At 51.5% G+C, this 16,173-nt stretch overlaps 2 protein-coding genes across 2 annotated transcripts in view; one reads left to right on the plus strand and one right to left on the minus strand.

Annotated features, from left to right (window-relative positions):
* Positions 1-934: 934 nt before the first annotated feature.
* Positions 935-11,450, minus strand: GINS3 (GINS complex subunit 3). The gene is made up of 3 exons (XM_063437973.1): positions 11,188-11,450; positions 8,323-8,556; positions 935-3,565 (listed from the first exon to the last, which is right to left on the minus strand). Exons 1-3 carry the CDS (start codon positions 11,353-11,355, stop codon positions 3,335-3,337), a joined length of 633 nt encoding a protein of 210 aa, XP_063294043.1. The 5' UTR covers positions 11,356-11,450; the 3' UTR covers positions 935-3,334.
* Positions 11,451-11,578: 128 nt separating this feature from the next.
* The window catches only part of PRSS54 (serine protease 54), a 24,331-nt gene continuing 19,736 nt past the window's right edge, over positions 11,579-16,173 (plus strand). The window contains exon 1 of the mRNA XM_063437971.1: positions 11,579-11,637. The gene's annotated coding sequence lies outside the window, so the exon portion shown is untranslated. The remainder of the gene's footprint in view (positions 11,638-16,173) is intronic.

Here is a 16,173-nt window from a genome sequence, read left to right on the forward strand (position 1 = left end):
CCCTATGCGGTTTATGATACACATTTTTTACTTACTTTTCATTCTGATTTAGTGTCTGGGAAACACTGCTGTATCATACCCTGTTCTTTAACTATCTCTGTCAAATACTTGGAAGCGCCTACTCATTATCTTGTATTCTGTCTTACATTAGGAGGAACCCAGGGCCAACCGCACCAGCATATCGTCTCACAAAGTGTCTTAGGATCTCATCTCGGTACCTAATGGCAGTCAGGCTACCTCTGGCGAGCACATGGAGGGCTGTGCAGCCCCACAAAGAAATGCTTGTCACTCAGTGTTGCTTCCTAAGTGGACAGTTTGATTTCACAGAAGTATGATTGACTTGGAGTTACATTGTGTTGTTTAAGTGTTCCCTTTATTTTTTTTTGAGCAGTGTATTTTATACATATACAAGGTTTTTCACACTTGTTTGTTTCATTGTATAATTAGGTGTCTTGTGAGGTACACCTGGGAACACTTAGTTTTTACGTATCACATTTGCACTTTAGTGATTATATTTGCCTTGGTTTTTATCATATCCGGGGTACAGACTGTATATAGAGAGTGACACACTATTACAGCTATATCCGGGGTACTGTAACTGGAGTGAATGTGACAATCCAAGCACCATAATCACTGCAGTTAATTTTATAATTTCAGCTCAGTATTTATGCCACTATTAATTTAGTTGCATAGTGGTAATAAATAAACAAAGCTTTCTCAGGTACCTTCCTCAGCCACAATGAGATTTCTGAGAGAATATCTCACTGGGGTCAGTCTATTGCTGCTGTGAGGTTCGAGAGATGTGTTGTTCTTGCATTAGCGGTGGAGCAGCGGACTGGACAGGTATTGTAGCCATGATAGAACCCCAGTTTTTCCATTTTGGAGGACACACATGCTGAGTGAGCACTGAAAATAAAATAGAACAAATCACAGATTTTGAGTGATAAAATGTAATATTTATTCTTCTTAAATAAACTGATTAAAAGTAACCTTAAAATATGTTCTAGTGAGGCTCAGCGTGTTCCACCAGTGTGTTATGGTCAGGCTTGTGCTTCGCTACACTCCGAGCTAGAGATGTGAAACATTTAAAAGCAACGTATCTCAGTAGAAGAGGAAGAAGATGAAGACAATTAACTTTTTTTTTGTAAATACAGAAACTTAAAGGCATGTTTAAAAAATTAAAAACAACACCTTGAAGTAGTTAATTATTCTGTATGATGTACAAAATGAATACTTTGAATATATACTTAGACACTCAACTAGTTAAAACAGTTAAATAATGGTTAGACAATCATGGGAGATGAGATCCAAAGCAAACAGAATCCCAGGACGTCCATCCCCAGAGACATGCCACCAGCAAACGGAATCCCAGGACGTCCATCCCCAGAGACATGCCACCAGCAAACGGAATCCCAGGACGTCCATCCCCAGAGACATGCCACCAGCAAACGGAATCCCAGGACGTCCATCCCCAGAGACATGCCACCAGCAAACGGAATCCCAGGACGTCCATCCCCAGAGACATGCCACCAGCAAACAGAATCCCAGGACGTCCATCCCCAGAGACATGCCACCAGCAAACGGAATCCCAGGACGTCCATCCCCAGAGACATGCCACCAGCAAACGGAATCCCAGGACGTCCATCCCCAGAGACATGCCACCAGCAAACGGAATCCCAGGACGTCCATCCCCAGAGACATGCCACCAGCAAACGGAATCCCAGGACGTCCATCCCCAGAGACATGCCACCAGCAAACAGAATCCCAGGACGTCCATCCCCAGAGACATGCCACCAGCAAACGGAATCCCAGGACGTCCATCCCCAGGGACATACCACCAGCAAATGGAATTCCAGGATGATCATCACCAAAGACAGACCACCAGTAAATGGAATCCCAGGATGTCCACCCCAGAGACAGGCCACCAGTAAATAGAATCCCAGGATGTCCAGCCCCAGAGACAGGCCACCAGTAAATGGAATCCCAGGATGTCCACCCCAGAGACAGGCCACCAGTAAATAGAATCCCAGGATGTCCACCCCAAAGACAGACCACCAGTAAATGGAATCCCAGGATGTCCACCCCAGAGACAGGCCACCAGTAAATAGAATCCCAGGATGTCCACCCCAGAGACAGACCACCATTAAATAGAATCCCAGGATGTCCAGCCCAGAGACAGGCCACCAGTAAATAGAATCCCAGGATGTCCACCCCAAAGACAGACCACCAGTAAATGGAATCCCAGGATGTCCACCCCAGAGACAGGCCACCAGTAAATAGAATCCCAGGATGTCCAGCCCCAGAGACATGCCACCAGTAAATGGAATCCCAGGATGTCCACCCCAGAGACAGACCACCAGTAAATGGAATCCCAGGATGTCCACCCCAGAGACAGGCCACCAGTAAATAGAATCCCAGGATGTCCAGCCCCAGAGACAGGCCACCAGTAAATGGAATCCCAGGATGTTCAGCCCCAGCAACAAGCCACCAGCAAATGGAATTCCAGGATGATCATCCCCAGAGACCGACCACCAGTAAATAGAATCCCAGGATGTTCAGCCCCAGCGACATGCCACCAGCAAATGGAATCCCAGGATTTTAAGCCCCAGAGACATGCCACCAGCAAATGGAATCCCAGAATGTCCAGCCCCAGAGGCATGCAACAAGTAAATGGAATCCCAGAATGTTCAACCCAAGAGGCATGCAATTATGCTTACTCTGCATTTCATTATCAGCCAGAACTCAGGAAATTCAGGTTTTATTGTAAATTAGCACACTTCAATGAAGATGTAAAGGTGCCTGGACATTGCCAGCAGTGTTTTACTGTGGAGTATTAGAGCGTTAGTGAGGAAGAGTTAGTGATTGGCTGAGTGTCAGCTGATACAAATACAAGCAAATATACGTACATTTATATCCTTTATCACAATGGATAGCAGTAATCGACTTAGCAGCTGATTCTCTCAGCCACTCAGTGCTCACTTTAAGGCAATACTGTGCCAGGGTACTCAACGCACCATAACTACATTATTGAGAGTTTTCATGGTACCTGAAATGAGCATTTAATGAAGGCATTATTGCAGCAGGCATAATGCAAGGCCAGAATTGTGCTGCAGGCTATTGTAGGGAATTTAATTATGTAAGTGCATACCCCATTGACAAAGAACCATTGGATCTTTGCTATAGGTAAGAATATGTTATTTAAAAACAGAGCAATTTAATGAATTCAAGCTGCAAGGGAGGAGAGCAGCCTGGAAGTCACCTATTGATTCTCCGTGTGAAAAACCTTGCAGGCTGAAGACTGGGCACGGCCGTCCGATAAACGACATCCACTGCTTTAGGTCTCTGTCTCATTAAACTTCCTCTTTCGGTAGCTCTGCACCAGACCTGAGGCTGTAATCTGGGCAGCTCTTCCCCTTTCCCAACTCTGAAATGCATTCAGCCCTTTCTGGCCATCTCGGAATAAGCCTCGTTCCAATTCATCCAGCCGTGACACCAAGCCAGAAGTATCCTCGTTGTAAGCATTTTGTGAGGAGTCCATAATACGCCGGAAACGGCCCACAAAAGTCTAAAGAGAGTGGAAGAGAAGATAATAATCAACACTTCATTACTATTGGTTTTATGCAGGAAGCTGGCTTAGTGGATGCTCGAGGGAGAATAGGGAATACAGAACTGTAGAAAATGTTTTCAGTGAAGATAGAGGAGGATGGTTTTTAACAAGCTGCTAAATGTAATGGACTAACCCAGATTTACAGCCTGTTTTGCATCGATACTGTCAAACTGGATACATGGCTATGACAGCTACACTCCTGTAATACCATACTTCAAGGGACACTCCAGGCAGCTAAACAAGTTAAATCAAAGCTAATAAAATACCTGTAGTTTGTTTCTTTTCTTTCAGTTCTGTGTAGGCTTCCGCCAGTGCTGTAAAATGTTTTGCGGATTAGAGCAGTGTAACCCAGCCTCCTTAGCCACACCCATGGTGCATATATACATACAATACCGATACGGCCATTTTAAAAATCCCGAACATAGCCTATTTGTAGCAGGACCGTTCTTTCCCAGTCTGTTAGTGGCTAGTTTTGCCACATTTTCTGTGCCTGAAGATAATTGAGTTAAATACAGTGCTTGACTCTATCTCCCAGGCATAGAGGAGGGATTATCTTGTTTTATGTAGGAGCGTCCTGGACCTAAGAGCCAATGTAATCGTGTGTATGGTTTTACTGTAGTCTACTCTCAGGTCCAGGGGGGGCAGTGCCCCTTGCATAGGGACCTGCATATAAGGCCAGTTGTGGTTGCCAATAAATGAGTTCCTGCCTAACCTCATCATAGAGTCTCATCTCATGTGGATGGGGGGGGGGGGGGGTGGGGGGGGAACAGCTGTATCTGCTCTGGGGATTGCTATATAACTATACTCCTCTGCGTTATAATCACTTGATCTTGTAAGAGCTGTTCCTGCTACACTCTCTGGAGTAGGAGAGGTCTGCCCACTGGAAGCTGGATCCTGGTCTTGGGTCCCAGGTAGGTGGAGGACGGTGAGACCCCAGCCAAGCTGTAACGCTGGAAGTGGGGACTACGGTGCTGATGGTGTCTGGTGGAGTGCTTGAAAGTACTTTGAGGTACTAAGAAGCAGTGATTGGCGGAGGCACCCAGTCGGGGTGCTAGGCGGTCCGTCATAACATTGTGGGCGTATCATTACTGATTCTCATAGAGAATCACTGTTACATGGCCATTGGTGGAGAGTCATTGTGGGCGTGCCATTACGGGACAGACATTGTGGGCGTGTCATTACTGATTCTCAGATAATCACTGGAGCACGGCCATTGGTGGACAGACATTGTAGGCGTGTCATTACTGATTCTCAGATAATCACTGGAGCACGGCCATTGGTGGACAGACATTGTAGGCGTGTCATTACTGATTCTCAGATAATCACTGGAGCACGGCCATTGGTGGACAGACATTGTAGGCGTGTCATTACTGATTCTCAGAGAATCACTGGAGCACGGCCATTGGTGGACAGACATTGTGGGCGTGTCATTACTGATTCTCAGAGAATCACTGGAGCATGGCCATTGGTTGACAGACATTGTGGGCGTGTCACTGAATCACTGGAGCATGGCATTGGTGGACAGACATTGTGGGCGTATCATTACCGATTCTCATAGAGAATCACTGGAGCATGACTTTTGCTGGACAATCATGCTGAAAACGAGGAAGCAGGGAGAAAGCAAATGGGGAAATAACATGCAATCAGAGGAGGAGCAAAAAATCTGATCATAATAAAAATAAAAACAGGTACTTCTAAAGCTATTTTTTACACTATTTAGGGATAAAAAGCATTTAGTGACACTAAGTTTACTGTTGGGGGTAGGGGAAACAAGGGTATGCATTATTGTACCTATACATTTCCTTTAAAAAGAGTGATTATGTCAGACATGGAAGCGACGCCAGCCAGGGTGAGACCAGTGCTGCGTGGGGAAAAAAGGTGGTTGTATTTCTAACAGTGTAGTGTTCCATTAGTATATTTAACAATAGATATTCGAGAATATTCCAAGTTGTATGTATACATTACCTCCGTGAACTGTGCTGTGGATTAAATAGTCAGATAAGATGTAAACTGTTTTCTTCCAATGGTTACAAGTAAGACTGAACTTCAGTATAAAATGTTCTAAATAGTGCACGTAATGAATGAGGTATCATCATACTGTACAGCCATGACACACTCTTTAAACCATCTATAGTCCATTTCAGATCCTCACTGCCATATTCTGCCACAGTTTTAAGTGAATACAGATTGTTTGGCTCAATAAAGAGTTCAATTTCTTAAAATACCCCAACAACTTACAGTGCTTGTCACACAGCGACTGATTCCATCTGCTGCAAAAACTGGCCATCGTTGCACAAAGCTTCTCACAAATATGCATAAAGCAACGTTAAAGTAAAATGTCCCCTCTGCAGGGGAAAGATGAATGCCACAAATTTGGGACTGTAACCTCCGTATTAGTATTATCCATACTTACAATATAAACATACAAAACCCCTAAAGCACTCCCACACATCCCCCTCATTCATACTTTAGAAAAGTGCTAATCATCACGTTTGTGCAGTGCCTGGCTGTCCAATAGCTGGAAGCATGCTCGTCCTCACTCACTGTATTCTCCTAAACAAGCACTGGTTTCAATCTGCTCTAAGAGAAGCACTAGGAGGACAATGGTGCATGTGCCATGCTGCCACATACATCTCAAGGAGAATCAGTGGACTGGCCAGAAGATCACTTCTGGCGATCTCCCACAGGTGGAGCTGCAGTGAAGAGCTCTTCTCATTCCTGGATTAGTCTTTATTTTAAGTCTTAAGTAGGCCCAGTAATCTAGAAGAGACATAAATAGTTAATCTCTATAAAACAGATATCTATGTGAACGCTGACCGTTCCTGTAACTGTATCGGAGTCCATTATTTTATAGTCTCTAAGCATTGTGAGATGCCACACACACAGGAGGCCGCAGCCACTGGTTGAGAATCAGTGTAATGCATACATTACATTTCAATTGCTAATAAAAGGGTTACTTAAAGTGACATAACTGCTTCAGTGTAGTTCGTCGCCCATGGGGCAACATTGTAAAAGGCAAAGCATTTCAAAACAGTTTGTTCCCTTAGGGGCGGACAGTGCCAGGACACTTGTAGCATTATAACTTGTGTTAATTTTGGCATTGAATTTCAATATAGTTTTAGTCAGTCATTTGACTATAAAGCCATTTTCGTTTTAGTCATCTGAATTGTTTTAGTTGACTAAATCTCCAGCAGATTTTAATAAAGAATTTAATTAAAGCCTCTGTCTTTATTTTCCCCTTCTCCAGTCCCTCTTAGTGTCCTCCCAGCCCCTGGTCTGTATCTCTTTGTGTCCTCCTAGCCCCTCTAGGTGTGTCTCTCTCCCAGCCCCTGGTCTGTATCTCTTTGTGTCCTCCTAGCCCCTCTAGGTGTGTCTCTCTCCCAGCCCCTGGTCTGTATCTCTTTGTGTCCTCCTAGCCCCTCTAGGTGTGTCTCTCTCCCAGCCCCTGGTCTGTCTCTCTCCCAGCCCCTGGTCTGTCTCTCTCCCAGCCCCTGGTCTGTCTCTCTCCCAGCCCCTGGTCTGTCTCTCTCCCAGCCCCTGGTCTGTCTCTCTCCCAGCCCCTGGTCTGTCTCTCTCCCAGCCCCTGGTCTGTCTCTCTCCCAGCCCCTGGTCTGTCTCTCTCCCAGCCCCTGGTCTGTCTCTCTCCCAGCCCCTGGTCTGTCTCTCTCCCAGCCCCTGGTCTGTCTCTCTCCCAGCCCCTGGTCTGTCTCTCTCCCAGCCCCTGGTCTGTCTCTCTCCCAGCCCCTGGTCTGTCTCTCTCCCAGCCCCTGGTCTGTCTCTCTCCCAGCCCCTGGTCTGTCTCTCTCCCAGCCCCTGGTCTGTCTCTCTCCCAGCCCCTGGTCTGTCTCTCTCCCAGCCCCTGGTCTGTCTCTCTCCCAGCCCCTGGTCTGTCTCTCTCCCAGCCCCTGGTCTGTCTCTCTCCCAGCCCCTGGTCTGTCTCTCTCCCAGCCCCTGGTCTGTCTCTCTCCCAGCCCCTGGTCTGTCTCTCTCCCAGCCCCTGGTCTGTCTCTCTCCCAGCCCCTGGTCTGTCTCTCTCCCAGCCCCTGGTCTGTCTCTCTCCCAGCCCCTGGTCTGTCTCTCTCCCAGCCCCTGGTCTGTCTCTCTCCCAGCCCCTGGTCTGTCTCTCTCCCAGCCCCTGGTCTGTCTCTCTCCCAGCCCCTGGTCTGTCTCTCTCCCAGCCCCTGGTCTGTCTCTCTCCCAGCCCCTGGTCTGTCTCTCTCCCAGCCCCTGGTCTGTCTCTCTCCCAGCCCCTGGTCTGTCTCTCTCCCAGCCCCTGGTCTGTCTCTCTCCCAGCCCCTGGTCTGTCTCTCTCCCAGCCCCTGGTCTGTCTCTCTCCCAGCCCCTGGTCTGTCTCTCTCCCAGCCCCTGGTCTGTCTCTCTCCCAGCCCCTGGTCTGTATCTCTTTGTGTCCTCCTAGCCCCTCTAGGTGTGTCTCTCCCAGGCCTAGGTCTGTATGTTTTGCCCCTCTGTGCAGTGTTAATTTTGGCGGCCATTTTCTATTTAGTTTTAGTCTTTTGATTAAAAAGCTATTTTAGTTTTAGTTGGATTTTAATCACCTGAATTGTTTTAGTTTTAGTCTAGCTTTATTAAAATTGTTAGTCGATGAAATTAACACTGCATCATAATTGCTTCAGCGGGCTGTTCTGATGATTGGAGAGAAACACACAGTGTCACCTTTTATAGCCGCTCTGGTTCATATAGCTGGGTTTGATTACCTGTAATATTGTTTTGGCAATCTCTGTGTTTTCTGGACTATCAAAACTGAGAAGCTGAGAGCCAAATCCGTAATAATAAGGGCCCATCTTGTGCAAATCCACCACATTGGCATCTGCACTGAAGACTGTACGCCATCCTTCTCTGTAAATCCTGGGAAGCTCCACAGAAAGTACCCGGCGTTTGTTATCATACAGACCTTTGGCCAACCAGAGTGACAGCTCCATCTTGGTGCCCTGAAAGAGAGGAATGTCAGTAAGAACTATACAACAGTCCAGCACGTAGACAGTCTGTCATCGTGACATTTCCACCAACACCGAAGGCTTTCTCTAAATACCATAACTACTACAGAAAGGGGGAGGCTTAGTCAGGGTGGGGGGGGGGAGCTCAGTCAGTCAGTCAGTGGGGGGGGGCGGTCAGTCAGTCAGTCAGTCAGTGGGGGGGGCGGTCAGTCAGTCAGTCAGTGGGGGGGGGCGCTCAGTCAGTCAGTCAGTGGGGGGGGGCGCTCAGTCAGTCAGTCAGTGGGGGGGGGGCGCTCAGTCAGTCAGTCAGTGGGGGGGGGGCGCTCAGTCAGTCAGTCAGTGGGGGGGGGCGCTCAGTCAGTCAGTCAGTGGGGGGGGGCGCTCAGTCAGTCAGTCAGTGGGGGGGGGCGCTCAGTCAGTCAGTCAGTGGGGGGGGGCGCTCAGTCAGTCAGTCAGTGGGGGGGGGCGCTCAGTCAGTCAGTCAGTGGGGGGGGGGCGCTCAGTCAGTCAGTCAGTGGGGGGGGGGCGCTCAGTCAGTCAGTCAGTGGGGGGGGGCGCTCAGTCAGTCAGTGGGGGGGGCGCTCAGTCAGTCAGTCAGTGGGGGGGGGCGCTCAGTCAGTCAGTCAGTGGGGGGGGGGGGCGCTCAGTCAGTCAGTCAGTGGGGGGGGTCGCTCAGTCAGTCAGTCAGTGGGGGGGGCGCTCAGTCAGTCAGTCAGTGGGGGGGGGGGCAGTCAGTCAGTCAGTGGGGGGGGGGGGCGCTCAGTCAGTCAGTCAGTCAGTGGGGGGGGGGCGCTCAGTCAGTCAGTCAGTGGGGGGGGGGGGCGCTCAGTCAGTCAGTCAGTGGGGGGGGGCGCTCAGTCAGTCAGTCAGTGGGGGGGGGGGGGCGCTCAGTCAGTCAGTCAGTGGGGGGGGGCGCTCAGTCAGTCAGTCAGTGGGGGGGGGCGCTCAGTCAGTCAGTCAGTGGGGGGGGGGCGCTCAGTCAGTCAGTGGGGGGGGGGGGCGCTCAGTCAGTCAGTGGGGGGGGCGCTCAGTCAGTCAGTCAGTGGGGGGGGGCGCTCAGTCAGTCAGTCAGTGGGGGGGGCGCTCAGTCAGTCAGTCAGTGGGGGGGGGCGCTCAGTCAGTCAGTGGGGGGGGGCGCTCAGTCAGTCAGTGGGGGGGGGCGCTCAGTCAGTCAGTCAGTGGGGGGGGCAGGCACTCAGTCAGTCAGTGGGGGGGGGCGCTCAGTCAGTCAGTCAGTGGGGGGGGCAGGCACTCAGTCAGTCAGTGGGGGGGGGCGCTCAGTCAGTCAGTCAGTGGGGGGGGGCGCTCAGTCAGTCAGTCAGTGGGGGGGCGCTCAGTCAGTCAGTGGGGGGGGCGCTCAGTCAGTCAGTGGGGGGGGCGCTCAGTCAGTCAGTGGGGGGGGGGCGCTCAGTCAGTCAGTCAGTGGGGGGGGGTGGGAGCTCAATCAGTCAGTCAGTGGGGGGGGGACGCTCAGTCAGTCAGTGGGGGGGGCTCAGTCAGTCAGTCAGTGGGGGGGGGCTCAGTCAGTCAGTCAGTGGGGGGGGGCTCAGTCAGTCAGTCAGTGGGGGGGCTCAGTCAGTCAGTCAGTCAGTGGGGGGGGCGCTCAGTCAGTCAGTCAGTGGGGGGGGCGCTCAGTCAGTCAGTCAGTGGGGGGGGTGGGAGCTCAGTCAGTCAGTCAGTGGGGGGGGGCTCAGTCAGTCAGTGGGGGGGGGCTCAGTCAGTCAGTGGGGGGGGCTCAGTCAGTCAGTCAGTGGGGGGGGGGCTCAGTCAGTCAGTGGGGGGGGGGGGCTCAGTCAGTCAGTCAGTGGGGGGGGCTCAGTCAGTCAGTCAGTGGGGGGGGGGCTCAGTCAGTCAGTCAGTGGGGGCTCAGTCAGTCAGTGGGGGGGGGGGCTCAGTCAGTCAGTGGGGGGGGGGGCTCAGTCAGTCAGTCAGGGGGGGGGCTCAGTCAGTCAGTCAGTGGGGGCTCAGTCAGTCAGTGGGGGGGGCTCAGTCAGTGGGGGGGGGCTCAGTCAGTCAGTGGGGGGGAGCTCTGTCAGTGGGGGGGGGGGGGGGCTCAGTCAGTCAGTGGGGGGGGCTCAGTCAGTGGGGGGGGGCTCAGTCAGTCAGTCAGTGGGGGGGGGGCTCAGTCAGTCAGTCAGTGGGGGGGGCTCAGTCAGTGGGGGGGGGCTCAGTCAGTCAGTGGGGGGGAGCTCTGTCAGTGGGGGGGGGGAGAGGTCAGTCAGTGGGGGGGGGGAGAGGTCAGTCAGTGGGGGGGGGGAGAGGTCAGTCAGTGGGGGGGGGGGGAGAGGTCAGTCAGTGGGGGGGGGGGGAGAGGTCAGTCAGTGGGGGGGGGGGGGGTCAGTCAGTGGGGGGGGGGGGTCAGTCAGTGGGGGGGGGGAGAGGTCAGTCAGTGGGGGGGGGGAGAGGTCAGTCAGTGGGGGGGGGGAGAGGTCAGTCAGTGGGGGGGGGGGTCAGTCAGTGGGGGGGGGGGTCAGTCAGTGGGGGGGGGTCAGTCAGTGGGGGGGGGGAGAGGTCAGTCAGTGGGGGGGGGGGAGGTCAGTCAGTGGGGGGGGGGGGGTCAGTCAGTGGGGGGGGGGAGAGGTCAGTCAGTGGGGGGGGGGGTCAGTCAGTGGGGGGGGGGGATACCTGTGGGATGAGCTGGCTGTCCCCCCCTTTGTCCAGGAAGCCCAGGCGGGGGAAGTTGCTCTCTGTCCGGCATGGCAGTTTCTCCTGGGACATGAGCAGGTCCTGCAGGGACAGGAAGCTCTCCTCCCGGCCCAGACCGGCCGACACCGGGCAGTACGGCTCCCACATCGCGCTCTGCCACCAGCAAGATGGCTACCCGGACAGTGTCACTCTGAATCTCCCGCGCTCTCCCCCGCCAACATGGCCGCTGCGCCTTTATCCCCTACCAATATGCTTGCACTTCCTGCCTTTTCCCCCACCAATATGGCCGCTGCCTCCCTTTGCTGATAGGCTGAATGCGTTCTAAGCCTCGTTCTCAGTGTCCAATAGCTCAGACAGAGTACTGGTTTCTACGGAAACGACATCAGTCTCCTGCAGCATTTCCCGCGCTCTGAGAGGAGTGACTGCAAGGTATCTAATTGGCAGAGAGACAGAGATGTAACCAGGGGGCGGGGCTGGAGCGGGGCCACGTGCAGAGGTATTAGCATAAATGACAGTATGGTGTCTAGTAATAACAAACTTAATTCAATAATAAGAATTACGGCGTGAGGGAGCGCGTCCTGAGACCTGTACGGCGCGAGGGAGCGCGTCCTGAGACCTGTACGGCGCGAGGGAGCGAGTCCTGAGACCTGTACGGCGCGAGGGAGCGAGTCCTGAGACCTGTACGGCGCGAGGGAGCGAGTCCTGAGACCTGTACGGCGCGAGGGAGCGAGTCCTGAGACCTGTACGGCGCGAGGGAGCGAGTCCTGAGACCTGTACGGCGCGAGGGAGCGAGTCCTGAGACCTGTACGGCGCGAGGGAGCGAGTCCTGAGACCTGTACGGCGCGAGGGAGCGAGTCCTGAGACCTGTACGGCGCGAGGGAGCGAGTCCTGAGACCTGTACGGCGCGAGGGAGCGAGTCCTGAGACCTGTACGGCGCGAGGGAGCGAGTCCTGAGACCTGTACGGCGCGAGGGAGCGAGTCCTGAGACCTGTACGGCGCGAGGGAGCGAGTCCTGAGACCTGTACGGCGCGAGGGAGCGAGTCCTGAGACCTGTACGGCGCGAGGGAGCGAGTCCTGAGACCTGTACGGCGCGAGGGAGCGAGTCCTGAGACCTGTACGGCGCGAGGGAGCGAGTCCTGAGACCTGTACGGCGCGAGGGAGCGAGTCCTGAGACCTGTACGGCGCGAGGGAGCGAGTCCTGAGACCTGTACGGCGCGAGGGAGCGAGTCCTGAGACCTGTACGGCGCGAGGGAGCGAGTCCTGAGACCTGTACGGCGCGAGGGAGCGAGTCCTGAGACCTGTACGGCGCGAGGGAGCGAGTCCTGAGACCTGTACGGCGCGAGGGAGCGAGTCCTGAGACCTGTACGGCGCGAGGGAGCGAGTCCTGAGACCTGTACGGCGCGAGGGAGCGAGTCCTGAGACCTGTACGGCGCGAGGGAGCGAGTCCTGAGACCTGTACGGCGCGAGGGAGCGAGTCCTGAGACCTGTACGGCGCGAGGGAGCGAGTCCTGAGACCTGTACGGCGCGAGGGAGCGAGTCCTGAGACCTGTACGGCGCGAGGGAGCGAGTCCTGAGACCTGTACGGCGCGAGGGAGCGAGTCCTGAGACCTGTACGGCGCGAGGGAGCGAGTCCTGAGACCTGTACGGCGCGAGGGAGCGAGTCCTGAGACCTGTACGGCGCGAGGGAGCGAGTCCTGAGACCTGTACGTCGCGAGGGAGCGACTCCTGAGACCTGTACGTCGCGAGGGAGCGACTCCTGAGACCTGTACGGCGCGAGGGAGCGACTCCTGAGATCTGTACGTCGCGAGGGAGCGACTCCTGAGATCTGTACGGCGCGAGGGAGCGCGTCCTGAGATCTGTACCATCTCCCTTCAAAAATTTCTGACTTTCAGAGTCCTTGCCTTCGCCGGTAGTGCTGGTACACAAGCGAGACGGCACGACTCGCTTCTGTATCGACTACCGGAAGCTTAATGACAGGACAGTAACCGATGCCTACCCCATGCCCAGGATAGACGAGTTACTAGATCGTATGCTAGGGGGGAATTCCTTAACTACCCTAGATTTATGCAATGGATATTGGCAAATCCCCCGGGAGCCAGCAGCCATTCCTAAGTCAGAATTCGTTACCCCATTTGGGCTATACCAGTTTAAGGTTATGCCCTTTGGGATGAAGAATGCCCCGGCTACCTTTCAGAGGATGGCCGATATGCTCCTGGAGGGAATTTAGGACATTGCATGCGCGTATTTAGATGATATTGCCATCTACAGCCGCACATGGGGAGAACATCTGGAGCGCCTACCTAGGGTATTGAAGCGAATTCAGGCAGCGGGTCTCACTCTGAAGCCTGATAAGTGCCACGTCGGTATGGCCGAGGTACAGTATCTCGGCCATAGGGTAGGTTCAGGTAACCAGCGACTTGAACCTGCCAAGGTAGAAGCTATTGCTAACTGTAGCGAAAAACAAGATATTGTTTATACAACTCCGTAGAAAAGTATAAAACAACAGGTGATATAGAACATAAAATATATGGAGGATACAACTTGAAATAAACAGGATGTAATAATAGAGACCTGAAAATATAAAATCACATATAGTGTAGTATATACAGATAAATGGCTAAATCCAGGAGGTAGAGAACTTACAAGAGAACATATATGTTCTGCACATATTTCACCTCAGGAAGGAGTCCTCAGAAGGATAAAAAGAAAAGTGCAGATAGTGTAATCCTGTAAAATGTAACAAAGATTTATTCACTGATTGCAGATTGCCCAAAAGGCTACACCTGTGTCCCCTCCGTAGACACCGGTATAAGAAGCAGCAAAGTTCCACATCTTCTACATCCCTGAAGAAGTCAAAGTATTGATGAAACGCGTTGGATCTGCAATCTGGACATTTCTTTTATAAAGTTCCTTTTTATTTGCTACATTTATTTTGTTTGTGAATTTTTATTTTGTTTTTATTACAACTTTGTTGTTACATCACCCTGCCTGATGAAAACATCATCTTGTCCCACTTGCTAGTGGAGATATGCCAGTTGATTTTAACATTGATATAAGTGCAATCAGTGAATAAATATTTGTTACATTTTACAGTATTGCACTATCTGCACTTTTCTTTTTATCCATCTGAGGACTCCGCTTATTTTTAGGTTTTCCACCACCTTACAGATTGCCACTGAAGGGAGATATGCGCGGCCGCTTTCCAGCAACTCAAAACAGCACTGAGCAAGGCACCTGTGTTGGCCGCCCCAAACCATACTAAAAAGTTTCTTGTACACACAGATGCCTCCATGTTTGGTCTGGGAGCCGGGTTAAGCCAAGTGGGAGATGACGGGATGGAGCACCCGGTGGCATATCTCAACTGGAAGCTATTACCCAGATAGGTCAGTTATGCCACTGTTGAGATAGAATGCCTAGCTCTCGTGTGGGCATTAAAGAAATTGTAGCCATACCTATAAGGCCATCTCTTTACGCTAATGACTGATCATAACCCCCTTATTTGGTTAAACCGAGTTGCTGGAGACAATCCCCGTTTGTTACACTGGAACCTGGCCCTGCAACCCTACAGTTTCACCATGCAGTACAGGCCAGGCAAACAGAACTGCAATGCTGATGGTTTATCCCGGAAAACGGAGTTGGAACCTTGACTGACTTCCCCGGACATCCCCAAGCCAACCCAGCAGGGTCTAGGCGGGTATGCCGACCCATGGAACTAGGGGGGAGCAATGTGAAGAAACTACCCGTTATTTCTGTACTCTTGTTTTTACCTGTTCAGTAGATACACCGACCACCCCCCTGGCTCATTCACTTCAAAGAAACCTTCCAATTAAGCTGAATGTCACGTGCAAGAGAAAATGGCGGCCATCTTGTTTGCACGAACGGAGGCAGCGGTACTTGGTCGTCGAGTCTCTTGAACCAAAATCGGACACTCGACTTCCTGAACGCTGGTCAAACTAACTCTGATTTCACCCTCGACAACTTTCTCAAAATAAATGCAAATGAGCAATGGAATTAGGAAAAAATATAATTTAATTATAGATTAAGCAAAAAGGAAAATCCGCTGTGCCTCCCTAAAAGCATTATGGGAGATGTAGTGCATAACATGTGGCCTGGTCTAGATGCGTTGTGTCACTGGAAGCTGGGGTGACTGCCTAGGACTACACCCTGTTTAAAATTATTATGCAAATTATATTTTTCTCATTTACCTAAATAATTGATGTAAATAACAGTCAGCATAATTCTCATGTTATCAACTATTAAGAGTACAATTCAAATTTTATTGAACAAACCTCCTAATGATAACAGTATTTTTTGTAAACATAAACGTACAATGCACTGTTCCAAATTATTATGCACAGTAAGTTTCAAAACACTTTATAGGTTGTAAAGAACTGAAAATTGTCATTTGTTGTGTTTGCAGCATATTTACTGAAATCAAAAGCTATTTCAATCAAACTTATAACAACATTTTAACTTTTTAAACATTTTAACAGGTCACCTTACATTTTAACATAGGACCCCTTATTTGATAGCAGCTTCACAAGTCTTGCATCCATTGAACTTGTGAGATTTTGGACAGTTTCTGCTTGAATTTGTTTGCAAGATGTCAGAATAGCCTCCCAGAGCTGCTGTGTGGATGTAAACTGATAGCAGCCATTGATGCAGAGGTATTCTTTGCAGCTTGAGATGGTGCATTGTCATGCATGAAGATGTTTTTTTTTACGGAAAGCATAGTTCTTCCTTCTGTACCGGGGAAGAAAGTGGTCAGTCAGAAACTCCACATACTTTGCAGAGGTCACCTTTACACCTTCGGGGACACTAAAGGGGCCGACCAGCTTTCTACCCATGATTCCGGCCCAAAACATGACTCCACCACCGCCTTGCTGACGTCGCAGCCTTGTTGGAACAGGGTGGCCGTCCACCAACCATCCACTACTCCATCCATCTGGACCATCCAGGGTTGCA

This window comes from Pelobates fuscus, chromosome 12 (genome assembly GCF_036172605.1).
Source record: "Pelobates fuscus isolate aPelFus1 chromosome 12, aPelFus1.pri, whole genome shotgun sequence".
NCBI lineage: Eukaryota > Metazoa > Chordata > Amphibia > Anura > Pelobatidae > Pelobates > Pelobates fuscus.

Coding starts and splice junctions, on each gene's coding strand:
- GINS3 (XM_063437973.1), bottom strand. CDS start 11,355: ATGTGGGAGCCGTACTGCCCGGTGTCGGCCGGTCTGGGCCGGGAGGAG. Junction 8,557..11,187: donor ACAGCCAGCTCATCCCACAG/GTATCCCCCCCC, acceptor CCTCTCTTTCAG/GGCACCAAGATGGAGCTGTC. Junction 3,566..8,322: donor TTGCCAAAACAATATTACAG/GTAATCAAACCC, acceptor CACTCTCTTTAG/ACTTTTGTGGGCCGTTTCCG.